General features: G+C 38.7%; 1 protein-coding gene across 14 annotated transcripts in view; it reads right to left on the bottom strand.

The window, feature by feature from the left end:
- Positions 1-27271, bottom strand: part of MAGI1 (membrane associated guanylate kinase, WW and PDZ domain containing 1) — a 468514-nt gene that overhangs the window by 223532 nt on the left and 217711 nt on the right. For all 14 annotated transcript variants that reach the window (XM_063426812.1, XM_063426813.1, XM_063426817.1 and 11 more), the window contains exon 2: positions 16684-16800. In XM_063426812.1, coding sequence (XP_063282882.1) covers positions 16684-16800 — 117 coding nt within the window. The remainder of the gene's footprint in view (positions 1-16683; positions 16801-27271) is intronic.

The following is a 27271-nucleotide window of genomic DNA, read 5'->3' as shown; positions in this document are numbered from 1 at the left end:
TCCGAAAGAGCCATCATGAAATTTGCTCACGCTGCACAAGGCCTAATGAAAGGCCTTTCAACCTTTCATAGAATTTTCCATATTGTCCTGCACAATGACAACCCTGGTTGGCTGGGATGTTCCTTATATCGGTGCAAATGTGCGTTATTTTCCGGTTCTTGTGTATTTGTGGGTTATTATTATTATTATTGGTATTTATATAGCACCAACTAATTCCGCAGCGCTGTACAATATGATGAAAGGGGGAAATTCTACAATAAATTACACAGTGACACAGGAAGAATTGGTAGATGAGGACCCTGCTCAAACATGCTTACAGTCTAGAGGAGGTGGGTTCAAAAACACATTAGGGCAACAAGGGTGACAGCCACCAAACAAGGTGGAAACAAGGGTTAACCTCTAATTATGACCTGGCCAATACCTTACTACAATGTGTTTAATTTCTTGTATCCTAATGCTGCATACCTCCCAACATTTCAAATGGACAAAGAGGGACACTTTAATGTTAGAGGTGTGAGTGGAAGTGCGGCCAGGGGCGGGGTTGTTCTAAGAATGTTTAGTTGACTTACTAATAACAATTCATGCAACTAAAATGTAATTTAGAGCAAGAAAAATGTATCTTATTTATACAAACTGATTTCCAAATACATTTATTGTAGTTTAAAGACATAATAATCTGAATATTATTGCTCTGTTATACACTCAAACACACCAACAATAAGAAACCCCTGGAAAATGGAGACAGAAGGATCTTGGGCCAAAAATAGTGACCTTACCTCATAAACAGGGACACTTGGTAGGCATGATTGGATGTCTATACAGTCTACCCAAACTTTCACCTCACACAACCTGTCATCCTAAAGTCTACTCCAACCATACAACTCCTAGTATAGCTACTGCATGTCACATGATATATACTGATCAGACACAACACTAAACCACTGACAGATGAAGTGAATAACATTGATTATATTGTTACAATGGCACCGAGGGGTGGCATATATTATGCAGCAAGTGAACAGTTAGTTCTTGAATGTCATGTGTTGGAAGCAGGAAAAATGGACAAGTGAAAAGATGCATGTGGGAAGGAGGGAAGGCAAGCCCATTTGGTCCAGTTACACAGAAGAGCTAATGTATCTTAAATTGTTGAATAACTTAATGCTGGCCATTAAAAAAGATGTCAGAACACACAATAACAGATTTTCTGCATATGAGGCTGTGTAGATGCAAACCGGTCAGTGTGCCCATGATGACCCATCAATGGTGACGTGAGCATCAGAACTGGACCATGTTATGCTATGTGTTTCTCTGATCTTGCTACTGCTTTTGGGGAAATGCAAGACTGTCTGTTATCTGTGCACAGCAAAAAAAAAAACATAACCCCACCCCCAAAAAAAACAATTTGACACAGAACTAGAGAATGGCACCAGTAGCACGATAGCACCACAGCCAGTATAACGACCTGTAGTGCTACATTAAAAGGTATGACTTTGTATTGGAGTAGTCTCCAGTTCGCATTCTATTTTAACAAAAACACAGAATATTCTATTTTAGTTTTCTTTACCAAAAGTTTACAACCCACATTCATCCATTTAATTGTTGGTGTGGTGTAATGATTATAATTGTTCCAAGGCACAGAAACACAGTTTAGTGCGAAGGATAATGTAAGCAATGCAAATGGGATATGAGAAGTAAATCGAATCAGTTGTATCAATGATGTTACCTCAACCTGTTCTGCTGCATATGGGTGGAAGAAATGCACACTGGGTAACCAGACAGCTAGAAAACTTTTTTTATGAAAGAGCGTACATTTTTTTTTGTGTTTTTATAGGGAATTAACCAAGTGGATTTCACCAATGTTTAGTTAAGTGAACCTATCCTTGGATGGAGCTGTCTGATTGGTGGAAACCGAGAGAAATCCTGGTTGCATTAATGAATAATATAACTAATATAAGTAGAATATGCTCAGACCTAAGGTTCACAGGTTTGAATCCTAATGGGATTAACAAACTTTCAATCTTCTAAGGTTGATAAAATGAGTAACACTTAATTGGGTATAATCTAGATCAGTGGTTCCCAACCCAGTCCTCAAGTATCCCCTACAAGTCCAGGATTTAGGGATTACCCAGTTGTGTCTCAGGTTGTTTTAGAAGAAGAAGAAACAAAAACAACACTTTAGACACAAGAGGGTAATCCCTAAATCCTGGACTGGTAGGGGGTACTTGAGGACTAGGTTAGGAACCACTGATCTAGGACATGCTTTAAATTGACACAAAACATTGTAACATACACATACTGGTAAAAGACTTAATTAATAACCATGATAACAACAACAACAACAATAATAATAATAATAATAATAATAATCATCATAATCCAATATCCCATGTGTATCTGTAGAACACATATCAAAATACACAAGCCAACACTAAGCATTAACTATAAGAAATAGAATGAGAGTATATCACCCAAGTGTTACAGTTTACAGAGTGTTAATCATCTCAATAACATTAATAAATATGGTCAAGCTAAGCAAAACGTTATAGTAATTTTGCTCAATGCTTTGGCAACTAGAATGTATAACGTGCAGGTGTTATCCAATAATTGTATTTCCAGAAAATAGTAACACGGTATTGTCAAAAGATTTTGACATGATATACTGTACCACATCCACTCTTCCACATAAGTTCCTAAAGCATCCCTGTGAACCCTTTCAGAAACAACACCCATCACAAAAAAACAATAGGGTTTATTCACTAATCAGTAAATAATGGTGAATTCAAATCCAAAACCAAAATATTGGCAAAAAAGGTGGATTTGGAAAGACTAATCCGTAGTCACCGCTTGACTAATTAATTAGGGTATTTATATTTTGGAATAAATCCAAAATCTTTGCTGCAGTTACTTACTCTTCAATCAACAGACTAGAAAGGTGTTCTCAGGCATTTAAAGGGACAATCCAGACCCCTAAAGCACTTTAGTTTGCTGAAATGCTTTATGTGTGTACAGTGTGTCTGTGGCAAACTACCCTTTTTACCCGAGTTTGCCATGAGCTCCTGGAGTAGCCTGCTTGCCAGCCTCCTGCCCACAGACTATGGGCCCTGCAGGGAAACCTGTAAAAGACTACCGAACTTGACCGACTGTAAGCACTGATTTTCCTGGAACTGTTTTGGGCATAGGACCATGTGCACAGTTGGTCAAAACTATGACTTCCAGGAAATTCTTGAACCCATGAACCGATCTGGGTGATTTTTGGATATGTTCACCCAGATCAGGGCTATCACATTTATGGGGTTTTGTGTGTTTTTAAGGTACTTTTTGGGGTTTCATAAAATTGTATGTTTTTCTGTGCTTGGAGATAATTAGGTTAGATTAGTACAGTTCCTGATTCAATTATCTCCCAAGCACAGAGGAGGGATTCTATTGTTTGTGTATGGGAGTGTCTCACTGTATGACTGTTTTTATTGGTTTATTCACTTTGCGTCTCTGTGCCTAACAAGGTCCACCTGGGTGTCACCCTTGTTGGGAAACTTGCATAAAAGGCCAGTGTGCCTCCATTAAAATGCTATTCCAGCTTAAACTCCAAAACTGTGTGTCGTCCTGTTATTGGAGGGAAAGAAGATTTACTCCTGTGTCTGCTGTTCCAGCTTGGAGGAGATTCAACTGGGAAAGTCCTTGTAAGGACTAGAGCTAATTCCCCATTCGGCTCCAGGAAGGAGTGGTTCCAGGGTCCCAGTCAAGCCATGGAAATTGTGGGCAGAAGTGCTGCGGTTTGTTCCCTGTTCCAGCTAGAAAGTGGTCCTTGGCAGAGGTACAAAATGCAAAGCAACGTTTCGACCAACAAAGGTCTTTTTCAAGACCTTTGTTGGTCGAAACGTTGCTTTGCATTTTGTTACATTAAAGCTGCATACGGCTTAACATTTGGAGTGCCTGTGATCTTTTCTTCTTTGTATATTGTCCTGGGATTTCTGGTCCTGATCTGGAGCACCCTTGGCCGTTTGGATTGAGTGCGGTTCCCACTATCTATTCTATTTATTATGTGTTTAGTCATTGTAAAATTATATGGTTCCTCCCTCTTCCTATAAGGGTATGGAGAAGAGTTTGTTCTTAATTTTTAAAAATGTCTATGGCCAATCCAAGAGAAGTAGAGCTAGCCTAACATAAGCCTCAATTTAATAGTGTTGTTTCAAGTGATTTAATGATTATTGCAAATATTGCAAATTTGGATAAGCTTTTAAAAAATATATCAACATATTACAAAATGTAAATATTTTTCCTAGGGGGCGGAGCCTGACTGCCAAGCCGACCAGACAGCATTTTCAGCCACAAATCGAGAGATAGAACCGGACAATCACCCTGTACATGGTGTACTGTGCTCCTATCACCTGGGAAGCAACCTGCTGAGCCGAAAGACTCCACACACGGACGATTCCAAGTCCGGGAGCCTGCATGACAACCTGCGGCCTACTCGAGATGGAGCTAGGGAGAGGCGGCTGCTCCCCCTTCTCTAAAAGCCAAGCAATCTCGTCCACGCTCCTACACCATCTGCCCCCTATAGACCAGTGGGGGTGATCCCATCCTCTGCTGGCCTGACACACAAAGGTAGTCAAGGCAAGGAAGATTTTGACAGCCAGCAAAGCAACACTGCTGACTCCAAGATGGAGGACGCACCTCAATCTGAACCTTGGGACCTATCGCGGCAACACACAAATAGATATGGCTATCTCAGCTGCTCAACGACCTCACTGGAGGCTATATTCGCATGGTTCTGGACCAAACTAAGAGAGCGCATGGCAACTCCCACCCAAAAATCCAAAGAACCTGCAATGCAGACTCATAAGAAGGTACGGGGAAGGCCCCCTCCGTGCATCAGCATCGAGCTCAAGCCTGTCTCCCCCAAGGAATGCCCTCCTGGACAATGGTCACCAAGACTTGCCCCAGAAACACCGTCCACATAAGCAGAGGCCCGCTGGCATGAAACGGCACCACTCCACCAGGTCCTCACGCTACCCCGCTCGCGGGAAGAACTTGGACTCACAGAGCCCCCAGGTTCATGGCTCAGAGGTGTTGGCCCAAATAAGGACCCAGGGCTGGAGGGAAGCCACCTTACATTACTCCTGCCTGCGACACTCGCTTTAACACAGTACCCAGAGGTACACATACGCTGTCTATTCTAAGCTGTTTATCATAATTGTTTAACATATGTTCATGCCATGTAATCAGTTGCATCAGTTTGCATTTTATATGTCTCTTTCTACCTGTCCCTCCTCTGATTACCTATCCTGTCTAAAACTTCAAAAAATTGTGCAAGTTGTAGCTATTACCTCAATATAATCTGCAAAACTAAGCCTGAGGAATGCCATTGGGGCACCTCAAGCCTGTCTGTAATTATCTTAACCCCTTAAGGACACATGACGTGTGTGACACGTCATGATTCCCTTTTATTCCAGAAGTTTGGTCCTTAAGGGGTTAAGCACTGCAAAAATAATAATAATAATAATAATAAAAAAAAAAAATATATATATATATATATATTTTTTTTTTTCTAGTAGTCAATCATTTTAAAAGTGCATCTACAAATCTTAAATTATTTGGAAAGATTATCCAACAACAAGTCAAGACCATTATCGGTGACGACTTGTATGGTCTAGGAAATCATTTTATTTGTACAACCTGGAATATAGCAAGCAGAGGTAGATGCTACCTGGATACAGGAATTAGCTGGGAAACTATACTAGTTCTGTTCTATGCATGCCCTGAAGACCATGGCACTTTGTTTCAGACTATTTACCTCGCAGTGATCTCTTTTTAATTAGAAAGCAACATAAATGATCATATGGATCTAGTGGTTTGTCAAGTAAGACAATCAAACGGACTAATTAAAGTTTATGGGAGAGAGGATTTGACAAGGGTTTACTAAGGTCTGTCAAAATAACTCACACATAACTTAATTGAGAACGTGTGGTTTAAGGGTAAACCTAGTTTAGAGAAAAAAAAACAAGATACATACCCAGATGAAGAACAACATATCAAGATATGATGTTGGATCCCAGTGCTCTATCCATAACAGTATGAAGAGGATACATGGTATACTTCCTACCCAGAAGGACAACAGGGATAAGGCAGCAATCCTACCTACTGCCCATGCCAGTATAGAAAAGAAAAGGAGTTGATGTATTTTTGTTCAAGCCAAAATGGCTGAATTGGTATGTAGAATGGCAAGTACAACTGCAACTACTAAACTGATTTGCCAGATTTAGAATGGCAAAGTAACATGAAAGTTGGAGTTCTGTAATATCTGACGATCAACCTTTTCGGCACTGCTGCTTTAAATGCAGCTTCCTATTTAAACTAGACACAATCTCAGGGTAGCCCACATTTCTGAAAAGACAGTCCTTAGCCATATAGTGCTTTCCACAGCAAGATTATGCAGTATGTCACACCTGCTGTTCCTACAATTTAGTTTTCAAAATTGGTTAATTCCAAAATGTAATAACCCACGAAGCTCATTAAGCGACCTTTTTACATTATGTTGTGGATTAAACAACCAAAATTATACTCTTATACTCTTTACTTTGCTGCCAGAACTGATAAACTCTTGTTTGGAGATATTAATTTTTAATGCCTTCACAACAATATATCTGCCAAAGCCACTGTGTAAATAATAGAAATGTATCTGTTGCTGCCAAGAATATTAATTGCTTTGTAAATGAAATCAGAAAAAGCATTGGAGTGGGTGGAATTTGTACTTTTTAAAAAAAATCTTATTATATGTTTTCTTTTTTTCTTACAATCAGCATAGCATTCATTCAGGTTTTTAAGAAACTAAAGGATAATTTACGTACTTAACTTTTCTATTTAATGATAATGGCTTTGTTAAAAGTTAAACACTGAATTTGAATTATTAAAAGATTTATATTTTCTTTTTCAGGATATACCTAGTGCATTATTAATGAAACATCCATAAAACAAATGTTGTTTGCATTGTTGCACCTATATTACTGCTGCCAAACCTCTTAACTCATTTACAATGCCCACAGTAATTTAACTGGTGCATATTCTGGCAACATTTGCTTATTTAATCTTGTGGTAGTATCTGTTGGCTGTAGCGATACGTTGACGACATACCTACCCCCCGCTGACGACATACCTACCCCCAAAAAACTTTTTTTTTACCCTAAATAAAACACTTCCTACACGAAGGCATGAAAGTCATTGTAGACAACTAACATACTATATAAAAATACATTCCTATTACTGCACTAGTTCAGTACACCACATAACAGTGGCTTACAAAACTTGGACAATTTATTACATCAACAGAGCCTCCATTTGACGTTATTTTTTGAGGAACCTATTGTTAGAAGATACAACATAGTTATATTGGAAAAAACATGAAGAGCAAAATTTATGGGACACTCCAGACCCCTAAAGCAGTTCAAGGGACACTCTACATATCCAGATCACTACATCTCAATGAAGTGATCTAGGTACAGTGTCCCTGCCCCATTAACCTTACAGATGAAAACATTGCAGCTTTAGGGAAACTGCTAAATTAAAACTGCCTACCAGAGAACCACCAGAGGTGCTTCCAGACTTTTCACATAGTTTACCTATGTAACACAATGCTTTGCATGAGGATGCCAAGCGTCTTGTAAATCCCCATAGGAAAGTATTGATTCAGTACTTTCCTATGGGAAAGGCCTAATGTGCATTAGGTTCCTCCTCTTGCTGACGTCGGAGGAGGTGTAGACTGAACCTGCACAGATTGACCTCGGTGCTGGAATCAGGTGTTTCAGTAGTGTTTAACCATTTGATTGCTGTGAGAGGGTGGGAAGGTAGAGGTACTCTATCGTGTTATAGTTAGTTCCTCATGAAATTATTTATGTGTTTTTTGTTTTTTTTTAACAAAAGTGCATATTTCATAAGAAATAGTAGAGGGTTCTCTTGTTCTCCCTATCACTCAGTCAAGACAAGACACAATCAAGGCAGGGATTGATTGGCAGTCATAGAGAAGACCATAACTTTAACCCCTTAAGGACACATGACATGTGTGACATGTCATGGTTCCCTTTTATTCCAGAAGTTTGGTCCTTAAGGGGTTAAAGGGCATTATATTAAATTCTGTATAGTTGCTATAATTTATGCTGGCACAATGTATAAATGAACTATAAGGCTCTCTAATTTAAACCCAAGTTGTGTATACCTTGGCAGGTACACTTTAAAATATTTGAATACCATGGGTCTAACTAATTATAATAATAATAAAAAAACAATAATAATAATAATAACTAGTATTTATATAGCGCCTTTCTCCCAGTGGGACTCAAAGCGCTTTTCAGCGCACGCTCTCGGAATTAACCAAATCGGCAGCTGAATAGTAATAGATGTTATTATTACCCAATTGATGGTACTAATTTTATCGACCTTAGCAGAATTTGCATATACCACGTAAATATTTGAACTAGATTGATATTATGTTTAGCTTAGGTTGGAAAAGACTTTAAATATCAGTTATACATCTGTCCTAAACACCTATCTTTATACATCCTTTGAGTGTTTTAGGTTGAACTTAATAATTATATAAATAATCAAGGCTTCGCATCCCTCCCAGAGTCACTCATTGAATCTAGGAAGGCAGACCTCCATTGGCAATGTCTCATGGTAGAGGTTTGGGCACTCTGAATGAAAAGTTTCTTCCAAATGTTGTTTGCATCAAGGTCAGAAGCTCCCTCTGGTGGAGTTATAGTGACGTGCCCATCCATGTCTGAGATATCACAGAAGAGGTAGGAGAGGACATCGATGACACTAGTTATGCAGGTATGTCACAATGAGTGGACTAATCTCCTCTGCATTAGGCCAATATGGTTGACTGACTTTTCACTATTTCCTGGAGCCTATGATACAGACTCCTCAATATTGGATTTCCTGTGTCTTGACCCCTGCATATTTTACCAACTATGGATCTGTACCACCTGAATTACCCTTTGGCTAGTAACTGACATCTTATAGATTTCCCAGTATCTTAGTAAAGATACGCCCATGCCGCCACTCAGGTTCCTGGTACCCCTGTCATCTTTCCAGGTCTTTCCACCAAGCTCATCCCAATAAAATAATTAACTAGTCGGGGACTTTTGTGGCTGTAGGTAGTGCTAAAAGAGTTACTTCTTCATGAGTAAGTCAATTAAAATTTCTCACAGCAACATTTCACCCCTGGCCACACCCCATCTCACCCTCCTAGATTAAGAGTGTCCCTATTTATCTATTTGGAATGTTGGGAAGTAAGGACCTCTGTCTTCACCCCAATTAGTCACATGTGCCACCTGACTCCAGTGAGGTAAGACCAGAGCCTTAACAACTAGCAAACTTTGACACTGCTTTATTTAATATTGTTTTCCACACAGTACAACAGCAGCAGCAGTACAATGTGTCTGTTCCCTGAGGTTCAGGTCTATTTCTGATTTAATGAATAAATCACATAAAGTCTTCAGATAGTGGGAAAAAATACAGTAACCTCACCAAAGATACAGTTCATTTTTTTTTTCAGTATCATATAGGAAATTCTAACAACTGGCCAAAGGTCATCTCCCCCCCACGAGAGCAATATTAGATGAGGGACTACATTTAAAGTCAGGGCAAGGACACAGGGTCACTTCTCTCACACAAGCAGAAGTCAAATTGTGGCAAGGAGCCCAGTAAACAAATCAAAATGTATTCTGCTTCACTGCAGTAAAATGCAGAAATATTTGCAAGAAAATAACAGATGATGTAGTAAAAATATACCGATTTTAGATTTCATTTTACAGCTCTACTATTAACATAAATTAGATATGTGCAGGAATTATTTTCATATAATTGCTTAAATAACAAAAGACACGGCAACAAGACATGTTTTATTTTTCCACTTGATTGCACCCTTGAGCCTAGAATTATGAAGAATTGAGAAACAATAGCTCAATATATTAGGTTATTTAATAAAGAAAAACAAAATAAAAACCAGATATATCAAGCCATAGACTAATTATTCAGCTCCCAGAATGACACGTCATTTGGAATGCGGGATTTTACAAGCACTTGGTACCCTTTTGGGATTAGATTTATAAGAGTCTAACATGGATGTATGATTTTGCAGGGCGATTAAGCTGATTCTGTGTATATTTACAAAAGGCACAAGGACGAGATGGATAGCAGAGAATGAGTGATAATTAAAGGTACAAGAAAGGGTATATGAGCAAATCAATGAGTGTGCAAATCAACGAGTGTGTTTTGAAGGAATCAATGTGTCTTATTCTGGGATTTGGGGGTTTGGTAAATGAAAGTGAATGGTGGCAAGTTGACAGCCAAATACTATTTAAAATGCACTACAAGGAAGGCCAAGATTGACAGGAAATTGTCTACAGTTGTGATTGACAATCTATCAAGCGGAAACGGGGGACCACACCTGGTTCACAATTACAGTCAATGACAATGTAGTGAAATAGGTTTAAAATTTAATTTTATTACAGACATTAAGTAAAAGATATACCATGAATATTATAGACCTATCTACCTACTGAAGAGGACCCAGAAATTAGCCAATTATTTTGCTCACTATCTAACCTCACATTAGGCTGTCTAAAATGGACTATAGGCATTAGACTAGCCAAATAAACAACTGTTAAATCTATGATCTACTACACATTTTAGAACCACCATTTTTAATACCAAACTCTACATAGGATGCCATAAAGACTACATTGAAGAGTCCAATACTTGAGTAATCTTTGAAAGATTTTGATAAGAGGGTAAATGGATCTATTTTTATTGTTTAACCAAATCAAGGACATTTCAGGTTTTATGTAGGCATCTCCTAGCACAAAGTTTCAAGCAGTAGAATGAGAATTGTCATAAGAGCCAACAGCATGTTACAGCTCTCTTTGGCTTCCTCAGCACCAATAAATCACTCACTGAGGTTATATGGTGCTATCCTTGGTCTAGTTCTCTGTCCTAGCTATTGTGTACTGCTTCTATGGGGAAATACAAGCTCAGTATACCACAATCTATATACGTAAATAACAACTAACATACTTGGCTCACGTATATTCCGATTAGGCTTTTATTATATTTCTTAATTTGGGATTTAAACCTATTGACACTATTTCAGGGCCTTCTCTCATTATTTGTCTGCATTGTGATGAAGGGATACATTGCAATTTCTCTCGTTTGTCCTGGCATGTGGATGTTACTAAAACCATGAAACGTTGCTCAGTTTATTAAACTCAGCACAATGGGTGAACCCACTGAATAAAACTAACAACAAGAGGTTTGAATAGGTTCTACAGCTGGCACAGTTAGCAAATAAAATAGCTCTTTAGCATTTTTTGATTTACAAAACCTAAGCAAATTAGTAATGCTTAGTAATGTAACTTAAAAAGCAAAAAACAATCACAATAAATTGACTCTCTATAAACAGACCAGGAGGCAGAGGAGCAACTAAAGATATTATCCGAACACCCTAATAATGACCGTATTATCTATTGCAACTGTTTTTCTGTTCATCTGTAACCTAAATATCATAGGGTTCAAACTGATAACCCATCACAGACATGGCATGACTCACAAGTCTGCTTCTTGTTTATTTTTCCTGTCCTTAGTATCTTGTGCCGTTCTATTCCCTTTCCTGCCTTGGTTTTCTTCTTATGTAATCTTCAGGGATTCAATCTAAAGGAAGGTACTGGTACGCTCTCCCAGCCAAACATTTTAGGATGCATTGTTCTTCTTTCCAATTACTGGAAATGCCCTCCTGGTCTTGCCACTTGGAATACACAACACAAATTTCCTGTATCAGCCGACAGTACAGGCTTTCTTCATTTATTTAGAGGATTTACATTGATTATGCATCCGGAGTTCTGTTTACGTATGTCTCGTTTTCCTATCACTTGGCCATCCTGTGCCTCTTTTTTTGAGGCAATGTCCACTTGTGAGATACTTGCAGCATCTTGGACTGCAAACTCAATCCTGTTTTTGATACCAGTGTATGTCTAGTGGCAGCCTGGACCCAGCCAAGCTTTGTAATGTTATGTATTATGTTAAGTGCTTGCTTGTTGCTCTGGACTACCCTTGAACATCTGCCCATGCACCCTAAGAAACCTCTTAATTAATTCTAAAGAACCTGAGAATTATTATAATAATTCCAAAACCGTGAGAATCTGTTCATAAAATACAAGATTCTGAGAATCCGCATATTAGTTCCAAAGTCATGCTTATATGTTCTAAGACCTTAAAAGGGCACTATCACATCTCCCCTTAAATAACACCATTGCAAAAACATTGATAATCATCTATAGTTTGTGTTAACCTTTTCTCATGTGATGCTTCATTTTATTTTAATTTTAACTTAAAGGAGCACCTCCAGCAGCAAATTGGTTTAACTCCATATGTGCAGCATTTCAAAGTAAAACGCTGCACGTACAGACTTGAGGCACAATGACGACTTCAAACTACTTAAGTGAAAAGTCTGGGGAATATGGAGGCCAAGGCAATACCTTGAAGTCTTTGTCGTGTTCCTCAAACCATTCCAGAACATGTTTTGCAGTGTGTCAGGGTGCATTATCCTGCTGAAAGAGGCCAGTGCAATCAAGAAATATCATTGCCATGAATGGGATGTACGTGGTCTGAAACAATCTCTAGGTAGGTCGTACTTGTCAGAGTAACATCCATATGAATGCCAGGAGCCAAGGTTTCCCAGCAGAACATTGCCCAGAGCAGGCCTACATTCTTGTCATAGTGCATCCTACTGCCAAACCCTTCCTACAGTGGCTCTTCAGTGTAATCGGACCAGATGGGCTAGACTCCTCTCCCCACATGCATCATTGAGCCATGAATGCATTTCTTGCACCATTTTTGGTAGGCACTAACTACTGCATACCAGGAACACTCCACAAGCCTTGCCATTTTGGAGATGCTTTGACGGAGTCATCCAGCCATCACTATTTGGCCCTTGTCAAAGTCACTCAAATTTTTTTCTCTTGCCCATTTTCCCTGCTTCCAACCAATGAAATTCAAGAACTGACTTTTCGGTTATTTCCCTCCCCTGGACAGGTGCCATTGTAATGATATATAATCAATGTTATTCACTTCACCTGTCTGTGGTTTTAATGTTGTGGTTAATTTATCTATCTATCTATCTATCTATCTATCTCAATCACATTCTTTTCTTTTCCAGACCAAAGATAGCAAAATACAATACAACAAAGTAAATATCTATCTAAAATATGCTAAAATCCTGTGTATATTTGTAACTGACGATGAGTGAAGGAGAGCACACAACTACACAATGTATTATAGTATGTGATCAGATTACAAAATAAAGTGCAAATTCAATAAAAACATGACCAGAATATATATAAAAGCAGAACACACAAAGTATTGAAAAGTAAACAGAAATTGTAGCAGAATCTCCTGCTATTGTTACTGTAATACATTAGAAAGACGTTCACTACTGTATCATACTATCTAAGCAATGTCAAAGCCATTTATACTGACAGGGTGTGAGAATGCAACAAACAACAGACTCAATAATACAACTAGAATCACTTCTGGGCTTGACTGAAATCATCAAAATGAAAAAGAAAAATATAATCAATGATTTTTTTCACACTTTGAAATTAACTGAGTAAATATATTTTATTCTGTTAATTTAAAAAATTGCATTAATCATGATAAGGGTTTCAAATCCCTTCTGGCTTCTCTAGCAAGTAAAATATATATTTATTTTTCATAGCATGTCACAGATTATTAATTTTCCCCTAAAGACAAAAGAGATACTTGTCTAATTTTTTTTTCTCTAGTGTAGGGGTTAGCACATGTAAGGAGAGATTTGAAGTGATCTCAGAGTAGTCTTTGAGCTGCCTCATCTTTCAATTTTTAAGCATGGTGTTTATAAATGTTAATCATGAACAATATTGACTGAGCCTCCATGAGGTTACAGTATAAGAAAAAAAAAAAAAGAAAAGTTAGAAGAGGAGAGCATGACTTGAACATGGCGGAGGTAGACTGAGAGGTAATACAATGATATACTGCAGTCAAGTTTTGCGATCACAAGTTATGGCTGTGGAAAAAAAAACTATTGAAAACATTTTAGGGCCACAAATCCTTTATTAAGGTGCCAAAGAAAAAAAGGTGATGTTTAGGCCACGCACAGCCTTGCTCAAGAAACATCATTGTTTTCTTAATGAAGGATCTGTGGACCTTAAACGTTTGTGCTGGACATTCTTATTCTTTCTATGCTGTTGGCGGCTGGGGGCGGAGACAGTGTTGTGCACCCTTGACTGATTAGAGTCTTCAAAAAAGGTATTGTCATGCGCAAGATTACAGCACTAACATGGGCTCCTGGCAGACAAAGCAAATGGACATGGTGGTGGACACTACGAGCAGCCTCAGGAAAGTAAAGCTTACCTTCCCCTGTCCCCAAGCCACCACACTGCAAGTGGCTCTGTAATAATCAGTGTCTTTGCAACATTTGCAAAGACCCCAGAAGGTGGCAAGACCTGGAAAGCGCTGATTTTTCTTAGTAGGCAGTTATTCGGAGTGTTAATTAAACTTCCAGCCAGTTCTTCAAACCCAAAGATGAGGGTCTGAAAAATCATGGAATGTGTTAAGACATAATATATTGAGATTTCATTGATATCTTGCTCTCTTACTTTTCATAGCCAAGCTTTTTGTCTGTTGGTCTCTTTAATACACTGTTTATGAAATTAAGAGGACATTTTATTTTTCATTTTGTACTAGTCGCAACAGTCTTCACTCTTCTAGCTGTTAAAATAATCCTCTGGTACAGGCAAGCATAATGTTTGATCTTCATGAAAAAAAAAAAAAAAAATGAGCTCTTAAATTTTATCTTCCATATCTGCTGCAAGATATGTTTTTATTTTCTTGCAAATCATTTAGGACAGGTTCTGTGGGGACCAGGAGCTGCTATTCTCGTTTTATCAATTTAAGCTACAGATTCTATTAGATAAATTTCTACGGAATCCAGCATCACTCACCAGCGTCCCTACCTTAAATTCAAAGTCTCAATAATAATAGATGCTCAATTCCCTCCTGCACAAGGTTCCTAATAAATTCTGGATATAAATTTAAAGTGGCGCCTACCATTTGTGTTATGTTTAGAGTACAGTGTAGAACAAAAGGCTAGTTTGATATGTCTCCGTGTATCTGCCTATATTGCAGAGGACATAAATAAAAATTGATGTTCAGATATGAAGAATTTGTAACATTTTTATTATTTAATGTGCTTTTAAAACTTACTCTCCTTAGACAAGTGTTGGGCAGGTAGAAGATAATAATATAGTACTTGTTACATTGCAGGAATCAGTGATAACAAATGATTGGAGTTCTATTGGGTGGCAATTACAACATATCTGAAACAGGAAAACGCAAGACGTTTTCCAAAAGTTTCCAAATGCAGGTCCAATTATCATACCTGGAGGTTTGTTGGGCAATGCCTTACATTTGCTAGAATGATGATTATTTTGTCAAGTGCGAATGAGTGAAATTTAAAGAACATGGCTAGGGAAACATGTATATCTAGAGAGGTAGTGGGTGGAAGGAAGGCCACTTTATCCAATGAATGCCCACAAAGAAATACCTTAATGAGACCTTTGTATCCAAATAAAAAACTAAAAGAGACACTGTCTAGAAGAGGCTCTGCAATGTAGTTTGTGGCTTTTATTTATTAAATAAATAAAAGCCACAAACTAAAATAATTTTGCATTAGCTTGATATAGATAAAAAAAGAAATAAACACTCAAATGAGCATGAGGACAATGGAACCTGGATTAAGTCTGAATGCATCACTGGTGGCTAGGGTTGGAACCTTACGGTACAGAGCTGGAGGTTAAATAAAACTGTGGAGTTGGGGAGACTGAACGTGACAATAGAGCCAGGGCAACAAGTTTAGACATCAGTGTCAGCTAGTAAAATGTAAAGACGATGGGCCATGACATATTGGGCTCTACTTACTCAGCCCCATGCACTCAACTCCTTACCCAACGAGAGGCCATACCCAATTTAAAACCATTAACCTATAGAAATATATATTTGCAACAACAAATCCACATACGGATGAGGATACTCAAAAACAGTTCTAAAAGATAGGACAACGTGCAGACCTAGATCTTTGGGCATGATACCTCATGTAAAGTCAATGACTGTTGCCAGAATTCTGGTAACAGTTCCTCACACCAAAAATGGTTAGTTGTATCTCACCAGCATTTCCAATCATCAATGAAAGGAGGCAGAAATTGCAGATATAATCATGACAGGCACAACATGTGTTTTTCTAATGCAATTTTCATTAGTCCTTACTATACCAATATAATTATTATTTTTGCCACCCAACCTGCTCCTATGGTACGGTCTCCAGTGGTAGAAGTTAATGCCCCACACAAAATAAAATTAAGTTTAAAAAAAGTAAAACCTCTTTTGTTTATACTTACGCACATAATTGAGTTTATAGCATTGTCATACAGTTGAAAGCAAATATGTTGCATCAGTCCAGATTACAGAACAATGGTGATATCTGTAATTTAAGTAATTTCTGATCACCCATTAACCATCTATTAAAATATGGCACACTGACATCATCTATGGAAAATAATGGGAAATGTGATTTAAATTAGATTAACATAATCTATTACTTACAAGGCACTGCATGGCGATAAAGGTTATCTCGGATTACTTGTTGTAGTTCGTGGTCTGGAGATGCCTTTTGAAACCTTTGGTTCAGGAATTGTCTTAGATCCTTGTTTAGTCTGCCTCCTGTTGAAAAGGAAGAAAACATAAAGGTTTAATACAGTTTCTTAGAAACAGTTTTGACTTTGATTTATTTTTTTAAGAGAGACAGAATCTAGCATCGAGTCTGCACACTCAATAGCTGTAAAGTTCCTAACTAACTGGTGGTTACATGTTCTACTTAAGTCTGTCCCAATAATTCTTCTATGGAATTAAGGGGGAGATTGCTTAATTAAAAAGTCAAGTGTAATCAACCAAGAATTACTTCTTTGGTATTTGTTATTTTATTTCAATAATGATCTCCCAATGCAGGATACGTTGATGCTGTGGAAGTCCAATAATAATATGGCCAATACATACCTAGAGATTTCACCGCGGTGTGAAAGGACAATGGACTATGTGGCCTTAGGCAGGGTTTAAAGGGTTATACACAGGGCCGGCCTTAGGGGTGTGCAAGCTGTGTGGTCGCACAGGGCGCCATGGCAACAGGGGCGCCGGGCGGCCAACACAGCTCGCAGGCCAGCCGAGTTATGTATTTCAAGTGAAGAGCAAGTCAAGTGCAAAATGCTCCTTTGCACTTGACTTGCAAATTATGAGCAGAGAGCAGCGGCCGGGAATCCACTTCTGTGTGGAGTGTGGAGGAGGAGCGTGGGGGCGTGATGCCGCATACTTGCGTGACGTCGACGTGCTCTGTCATCAGAGGGAGCCGCGGAAGGATCCAATTCAGTGAGTGAAGGCGGCGCCCGGTGCTCTTCAATCGGCGGAGACAGCTCAGTCCAGGGAGCAGCAGCCTTTACTGTGAGTAACTGTTCTTTTTTTTTCTTTTGTATTAAATAGGTTTTGTTGAAGGGGTGCAGTTATTTAATTAAGGGGGACAGGGGATTGATGAAGGGGTGGCATGGATTGGATTAATTGGCAGGGGATTTATAAAGGGCGGCAGGAAATTGAAAAGGGGCGCATGGGGCTGATTAAAGGTGGGAGGAGATTGATGAGGAGGTCACGGGACTGATGAACGGGTGGCCAGGGGTTGGATTAATTGGCAGGGGATGTATTAAGGGGGCTTATGAAGGGGAGCAGGGGATTGAAAAGGGGGGCATGGGACTGATTAAAGGGGGGCAGGTGGGTGATAAATGGGTGGGAGGGGATTGATGAGGGGGTCAGGGGGCTGATGAATGGGGGCAGAGGGCTGATAAAAGAGGGGGAGTCAGGGGACTGATGAATGGGGCAGAGGCTGTTAAAGGGGTGGGAGGAGATTTATGAGGGGGTCAGGGGGCTGATGAATGGGGGCAGAGGGCTGATAAAAGGGGGGAGTCAGGGGACTGATGAATGGGGCAGAGGGCTGTTAAAGAGGTGGGAGGGGATTGATGAGGGGTTAGGGGGGCTGATGAATGGGGGCAGAGGGCTGATAAAAGAGGGGGAGTCAGGGGACTGATGAATGGGGCAGAGGGCTGTTAAAGGGGTGGGAGGAGATTTATGAGGGGGTCAGGGGGCTGATGAATGGGGGCAGAGGGCTGATAAAAGGGGGGAGTCAGGGGACTGATGAATGGGGCAGAGGGCTGTTAAAGGGGTGGGAGGGGGTTTATAAGGGGGTCAGGGGGCTGATGAATAGGGGCAGAGGGCTGAGAAAAGGGTGGGAGGGAATTGATGAGAGGGGCAGGGGACTGATGAAGGGGTGGCAGGAATTGATATGGTGGGAGGGGATTGATGAAGGGCAAGGGGTGGCTAGGAGTTTGATGAAGGGATGGCCAGGGCATTGATGAAGGGGAAGGGGTGGCCAGGAGTTTGATGAAGTGGTGGCCAGGGTCTTGGTGAAGATCTAGCCAGGGGATTTGGTTAAGAGGTGCAGGGGTTTTGTAGAAGGGGGTGGAGGTGACAGATTGTGAATGCTCCTAAAATAGTTTGAAGAGGTCCAAACAGAGACGGGTGAGGGTGAGGGGGGGGCGCCACAAGATTGTTTCGCACAGAACGCCTGAACACCTAAGGCCGGCCCTGGTTATACACCAAACTTATGGAGTTTACTTAAAAGTTGTTTTTCTTTTTCTAACTATGTATGTGAGTAACTGTTTGAATTGATATGCAAGGTGTGAGAATGACGTAACCAACGTGCTAAAGCTTTGGGCCTGTAGCATATCGCCCTGGACCATATTTAAAAGAATGAATAGGAGTGTGATATCAGATTTAAGTTACTTGTAAACATGTTTGATAGTTATAAGAGGGTTTATGGGCAAAAAATACATTCTGCTTAGCAATAGGTTAGTTGATGTAACTGAAAAAGTGCTGCCCTTATTCAGAATTCAGAACCTGTACTGACTTCCTTAGAGGCCTGTACTGACTCCCTTGGAAACCACTCAAATTGACCTGTATTTATCCCTTAACTGTAGTAGAGGAAAGCAAATGACTGACAATGACATTTTGACATATGTATATCTTGTTTTATTTTATGAGCACTAATTTGTCTATGTATTATGAAGATCAATGTGTTAACTTCAGGTTATGAATATATTTTGTTCACCCAACTGCTCTTCTTCTTTGTATCTTTCGTATATTAGTGGTATGACACAATTTCTGCATATTCCCTCGCACCACCCACCGCACAGGTTCTTTATCAATGGGATCTAGAAAGGGACATAAATTACTTGGGTGTCTATGTTTTTAAGTTTTTCTCCAATCAAATTTACATAATCACAAGTAAGCATTTATACAGATTTCTGAAACACTATGTTATATAGGCTCGTTGACAAGAATATGTCTCTTCTGTTATGTTATTTTTTAGTATAAATATAAAATTTATCATGTGGATCTTCAAAGCAAAATACGAAGGGTTTCATCTTAATTGATAAATTTCATCATGTCCCTCTCTCACATCACATCAAGCGACATAAAAAGATTCCGTCTGCATGTTTTATCGAGCAGAACTCAGGATTTGTTCTAAATCATTCTTTGAAAAAAAAAACTCATTCTAGTATGAATTGTTCCATGAAATACAACTTAGAACTTTCCATTGGGCTAATAGATATACATACTATAAAAGATATGGGATGGTAATATGTTTAAAAGTTCTTCCCCAAAGTAACCAATTATGATCTATAAAAACTTTGAAGGAGAACAGATTTCTATCTCAAAGGGAGAACCAAAAGCACTATATAAAGATTGTTACGGCGTCTAATGGGGAAGGTCAAGTTTAGCCTTAAAGTCACATTTCTGTATTGAAAATTTAATGACAGGAATGTGCTATCCTTTCTTTTTCTACATAAGGATTTCCCTTAGCTGAATCGCTATATAATATCGAACAATAAATTCCATGACTCTAAGCCAGTGGCAAACTGTGCAAGGGTTCCAAACTTACTAATTAGCGTGCAAAGCTTTTTCTAAAATGATTTCTTATACAACAGTGCAATATAGCCAGAGCAGAAATCGAATCTAGTCAGCAGCTTTCAATTTCGTTAGTTCATGGGGTTATTTAAAGTTATATAAAAACACGGGACCACCTTAGAAATATTTTAAGCTATTCGCAAGTTCCAGAGACATTTTTAATCATTTCCAACGTACTCTTCTTTGAACTTTTAAACCAATTTACAATGAGACACACATCTCATTAAGCCCGGTTCTCTCTATAAATGCACAGGTTCTTAAACAAGTTAGAAATAATTAAAAACAATCAAAATTGGAAACCAATCAGAAAGGAAAAAGTCAGACGAGTGCTACTAAATATTAAGTTAGAAGGAAAGTTCAAGGCACAAGAATATAACACGCCCCAGCAAATTTAAGTGAGATATTATTTTAACACTATCTTGAAAATTGCTTTACCACAAAAAAAAAAAACACAAAACAAAAAGGTGAAAATGGGTGGGCACTTTAAGTACCATAACCACCACAGCCGAGGTTTCGCAGTCAGGACTGTTCTGGACTGATAATGAGGAATTGAAACTTATGTTATCTGAGCCACTTTTTGTCATAACACTTCAAAAAGGTTTGACATAAAATGTGGGAACTGAACCCACAGACTTTTTGCATCATAACCATTTAAATAAGTGGGAGTGGGATGTTCGTTAGAGTACCTATTTAGCAGACACAAATAAATTTTTTCAGCAACTATTAAAGGAACAATACAAGAATGCAGAATTGGTGGGGGGGTTTTTTTGCACATAAAATACTTGACATTCTTTTGAATTATAAATATTGTCTCTCATTTTCAACAGGAAGTGTTGTGTTCCTTGCAGTAAGTAAAATACACTGCTAATCGTGGCCTAGATTCTTGTTAAGTACTGGAAACCAGAGAGGACTGAATGTACCACTGCTTAGCAATTCCCCTATAGATATGTATAAGAAGTAAGAAATTAGGGTGCTTTAGAGTCCTTATTTATCGTCATGTTATAGGTTTACTCAGCCCTGTGTGGCTGTGTGCTTTCAAATGTAATTTACGAAAAAAACGGTTTATCTGTGTATTTCTGCATATTTCGCACTTGTTCTACTTCAAACCAATGGACCAATAAAAATCTTGTAAAAAAAAAAAAAAGAAAAAGAAATTGGGGACAGTGCAAATTTTAAACTCTTTCCCTGTCTTCTGTGTTGTATTTCTGGGGATTAAGCAAACAATACCCCACAAAGAGCACAGAATCATTACAAGTGTTTGTGCTGTGTGACTTACAAGACTTCTTTGGTACTGTACAGTCTATGGCAGCCCTTGCTGGCTAACTTGCCCAGAGGTCAGTCAGCCTAGCTAATATGCATAGAGGGATCATAGGATTCATTTGCATACATGGGTATCACAAGTGATACAAATTACATGACTGTCATGCCCCCGTCATTGACAAGTATAAGAGTGGAACATTCAGAGAAAAGTATAGTTTAGGGCAGGGGTGGGCAATCTGCGGCACTCCAGATGTTTTGGACTACATCTCCCATAATGCTATTAGGGCCATAATGCTAGCAAAGCATTAAGGGAGATGTAGTCCTAAACATCTTGAGGGACGCAGATTGCCCACCCCTGCTTTGGGGCTTTTCTTGTGTATCTTTTTTTTTTGTGCGTAATGAATGTAGATGCAAGAGAAACATGCCCTTTTGTAGAGCTCTTTGTTTGTATCGTTTTTGTTCTGACTGTTTCTTAGGTCCCTGCCACTCAAAGGACTGATCCATAAATAGAGCACTGTCCATTTTAGAATTTATTACCCATCTGTATCACAAGATAATCAATTTGTTATGCCTTGTAAGATAAAAACTCTGCATTAAAAAAAAATCTATTACAGACTGAAATTGAAGCAAAATGCACAATCTTAATTAAAATACACTACACACCGTGCTTTTAATTCTTTTTTTTGTTTTGAGAAAGGTTTAAAATTGCTGTTCTAGTGAAGAGTTGCAATTTAGTGTTCTGCAAGATCAGCAATTAAATGGCGCAACATAAGCAAAGGATAAGGCTCATGTTGCAGGTAGAAAAAAAATTATAATAAGACATTGGGAATTACATTATAGTAGGGTTTAGAAATTAGAAACACATTTATCTAGTTAGCAATGATCTCTTAACCTACATACATATTGAGTCATTTAGGTGCTGCATCAGGCTCCTTTCCTTCGGAACAGCCTGTCTACCACTGTCAGACTCTCACCTAGTCTTCAATCCTTTAAGAAGTCCCTCAAAACCCATCTATTCAGGATTGCTTATGGCCTCCAAGAGTAACTTCTATCTTTCAAACCTTCCTCTCGCTCTCTCCTATAGGGCCACACTCCGCTCTCACCTCCAGCTCTGCTACTTTCCCACCATGTCTATTTGCTGTCTCTCTCAATACCCTTCCTATTGTGTTTATATACCCCACCTTCTCTAGACTGTAAGCTCGTTTGAGCAGGGCCCCCGAACTACCTAATGTTCCTGTTACATTTTGTTATTATCTCATTTGGTAAATTCCCCTTTTATTGTAAAGTGCTGCGGAATAAGCTGTCGCTATATAAATACTACTACTACTAATAATATAATAAAAGAAAATCAGAAATGTGTATTTCGTGATTTGTGTACACACAGTGGTCTCCACAGTACTACCCACTAGTGGTCTCCTGCCTTTTCACTTGGGTCAAAACAGTAACGACTAATCTAGGCAGCCCACATTTTAGAACATTTAGGAAGTGGAATATTTAAAATGATCCTTAGCCTAGGCAACATTTGAAATATGAAATATACCAATTCCTAATTTTGGTGGGACAGTCCCAATATGGCACCTGCATTCCACCAATTTACATTATCACAATTATCATATTTATGTGATTATACTCCCTCAGGGAGACATACATGGACTTGTGCATGTTTGATAGTTCCTGATGATGTCTGGGCAAACAATATTGTCAAGCAATATTTTGCTATGATGTTAATTTGTTGGCTGGCAAAGTGTGGGCCAACCCTGAACATACAGTTGATGTACCAACATTTAAGCCACTTTGCGAAATAGCCCTGCTATGATTCCCTGAGATAAGGGAAAAGGGAGACAATTCATATTTTAGCTTGAATCTTTCTTCTGAACCCATAGTGCCCCTTTATCCCATGAGTTTCAAACTGTTGACATGTATGAGAGTATAACAGAGCTTCATAGCAATGAATTCATATGATGACTAGGGCCCCATTCCACGGCGAATAAATGGGCTCCCGAGTGGAGCAGAATGCGTATGCACGGCCAGAGGCACGCACACATTGAAACCCGCCCATACGAAAGCATTACTCATTGCTTTCCTATGGGGATCTTTTTTGACGCTGGACTCCTTGAGAACATCCAGTGTCAAATAAGTGTGATTTACTCAGTGTAAATTGCGGAAGCGCCTCTAGTGGCTGTCAGGGAAACAGCCACTAGAGGCTGGATTAACCCTGCAGTGTAAACATAGCAGTTTCTATAAAACTGCTATGTTTTCAGCTGCAGGGTTAAAACTAGGGGGACCTGGCACCCAGACCACTTCATTGAGCTTAAGTGGTCTGGGACCCTATAGTGTATAGTCTTTAACTCCTTAAGGACCAAGCTTCTGGAATAAAAGGGAATCATGACATGTCACACATGTCATGTGTCCTTAAGGGGTTACGGAATAGTAAGCCATCACAGGGTCAGAGAAAGTGGTTATACTTTCTTTACATTTAAATATTCATTCGAGCTTTGATTCCAGTTCTCCTGGAATCAAAAGGGTTAACTGCAGAGTGGATTCTATTATAACTAAAAGGCAATTTTTGCACCTTCTAATAAACAGTATCTAGTACCGATCACTGATGCCTTTGTCCATGGCAACGGTACTAAATATTTTATAGGAGTTTGTAATGCTTCATCTGTTTTATTGCAATATTTAAATGCAACCTAAAATTTTATTTTAGATTTTTTGATTTTATTTTACAAGAGCAGCAGTTGTATAATGTAAAAAAAATCATTAAAAACAGCTATAAAGTTTAGGAAGGATTTCTGAAATGAGCAATACATTGAGCAGCATATCGCATTAGCATTGAACAATAGCATTTTTTTAGCCTAAATAATACATGTTTTATTGATTTGCTTCTTGCATGGACCCAATGCAGACCCCCCCTGGCTTTTCAAGCAGACAACAGGTCCTGTTACTTCCTGGTTCATTTAGCTCAGTGGAGCTAACCTCAAGAGGTAGCAATTCCTAAGAGCAAACAGTTCTCACTAGATTCTTTTGCAGTGGTAAGTCTGTGATTGGACAGCCACAGAAAGTCTGGGTGGAGTTACATGGGGAGGATTTACAAAGGCAGCAGACAAGAGAAGTGCAGATTTTACAAGCTGTTTTTAGATATATCTCTCAATAGAAAAAAGCATAATTATATGCATGCATATTTTGATTTGGGGGTATATCTACTAAACAGTGATTTGTGTTTATGTTGTACTTGGCCAGTGGAGTGTCCCTTTCAGTACTGGTGTATTGGCTGAACTTACACGAAATTCTTCCAAAGTGCAGAGCACCACTTGACATCAGTACTACCACCAAAGATCTAACAAGTGATTGGGAAGATTGTTTGCAATCCATGTATCACACAATAAAATTGTGTAACTTCACGTCTGCTACAACACAGGCAAAAGAATAAAAAAATTAAAATGTTAGTTATCATAACATCTTTAGAGACTCAATGCAAACTACAGATATATGTATATGTACAGGGCCAGATTAAGAGCCCATTGGGCCTGGTGCTGCCAATTATGATAGACCTAATTATAAAATCGTATAGACAGAAAACACCATGTATCTGGTGGAGATGGTGCTGGAAGCAAACTCACAGGATATCGCTTTAAGAAAACACATACCCTATGCTAATGTCTTGCATTCATCTTTCAAGTAAATCCGTACCCCCTAACAGCAGTATCTGGTGAAGCAGGATTTCGGTGGGCGGGGTAAAAGGGTGGGCCACTGATGCAAATCAAATACCCAAAACTGCCCAGATGGGCAAATATGCACAAATAAATCTGCCTGAGGAATTAGAAGGTCAGCCTGGCTGGCCAACTAAGGGCATACTATGCAGATAGCACCCTGAGCTTGGCATAAATGAGTCTAATGATGCGCTTGCTCCACGCTTTCTAAGGACTGTCCCCTAGCACTCACTTGTCCTCTCCTTACCCTTACTAGCAGGCAGAAGCTCCTTTTAAACAGTCTGGTACAAAGAAAATGCGTATGTTGTGAATTTGGAAGAAAGGGAACATGCCACAGAGTTAGACTGAAGCAGCAAGATCATTTGCATAGTACGCAAAGTCAGCTTTACCTTAACTGACTTCATTGTCAGCCAGTCCACACAAGTTTTGTTTCCTTACATCCACATGTGAAGAGTAATAATAAAAAAAAAAATTTAATACATTTTTTTTCTTTATTTTTTTTTAGCAATGGGCCTATTCCATGGGCATGGGCCTGGAGCTGCAGCTCCATCAGCCCCTATGTTAATCCGGGCCTGTATATGTGTGTGTATATATATATCTAAATTTTATTTTTATGATTAATTATATTATTACACGTCTTTGTAAATTGTTACTTAGAGGGAACACTTGAGGAAAAAGATCTTGGAAAAAAAGAAAATAAAACTTGCACATATTTACCAAAATGCCCCTAGCTTTGGGATAACAACCAGTAAAGAAATTGGATTAAATACTGATTGATGTAAGTTATAGAAATATTGATACAAAGTTTGATCTTTGCCCTTGCGGTGCAAATGCTAAACAATGTCGCGACTGTTTCCAGTATGCTCATTACAAAGTCAAAGAGCGAATCCTCTGTCCATATCCTCCCGTACACCCAGTTATTTGTAAAGGCTTTAGCGCACGCTTTAATAAAACCATGCTTTTATGATGATTAAAGATTTATTTTATTAATAGAAGCTCACTGTCCTTCGTACAACCTTTGTATAGTGTTATTCAACATGTTTACTGCAATATGACATTAATCACATTGTTTACACAACTTCATTTGTATCTATGTTTATATATATATATACATACACACACACAGAGTTATAAGGAAGCTTTTTGATTAGTTTTATGTTATTTCAATTCAGCAGATCAGAATATTTCCATATACCTCCTAACCATACAGAGGCCAGTCCCAATTTTAAGGTGACCTGTCACTTCTCCAGGAGTGCTTGCCCAGACCCCTGCATCAGCAATTCACTGGCAAGTTCCTGACTGCCCACCCTCATCCACCTTTCCTGCATTCATATCTCCTAATGTTGGTGGGTATATTAGATAATGTATATTAGAGGATCCCTTTACATATGTCAGTAAAGTACTTCAAAAATCATGGGAGCACATATACAATATAAATATACATGCAGCATGTCTATGGGGTTTAAAGTGTTAAATGCACTGCTTGTGAGGCTTTGAACTCGCAGTCTCTTCTTTAGCCAATATATGTTCCTAGTTTTATAAAGGTTAATAAGAAATTAACGGAGAATGAAAAAGAAAATGTTATTTATTGTTTTTACATGGTTTACAGATTCAAACATATAGGACATAAATAAGAATCACATTAGAGCACATATAACCAGCTATTGCTTGTGTTGCATTCGGAGTGCAGCATTGTGATAGAGAAGACACTGTCGGCTAATAGCAATCATCGAGACACTTTGTGCCTCTGTATAAAGCATATGTCAAATTATGGAAATATGTTCTGCTATGTGTAATTGAGTGAAACTGATGTCTTGGTGGAAATCAGATGATGTTGTCATGAATGCACATATATTTTCACTATTTGCTGCGAAGATGCATTTTAACTTATAATTATCATTAGCTATGTACTAACTGTAAATGTGACACTTTGTTGCAGGGGCCTGACAATGACGATGTCAGCAGAAAAATATGAAAAAAAACAGATACCTAGTCCAGCAGATCAATACTAGAAATAAAGTTCTTATAAAAGAAAAAACATTTTGAAAGGAATACTCCAAACACCATAACCACTGCAGCCAAGATTGTCAAATTACACTCGGAGGATGCAAGAGCACTCCTTGTATAATAATCACTACCACAGACTTATGGTGCTT

This window comes from Pelobates fuscus, chromosome 7 (genome assembly GCF_036172605.1).
Source record: "Pelobates fuscus isolate aPelFus1 chromosome 7, aPelFus1.pri, whole genome shotgun sequence".
In the NCBI taxonomy this organism is placed as follows: domain Eukaryota; kingdom Metazoa; phylum Chordata; class Amphibia; order Anura; family Pelobatidae; genus Pelobates; species Pelobates fuscus.
Note: the sequence above shows the minus strand (reverse complement) of the source record. Positions and strands in the feature narration are given on the sequence as shown.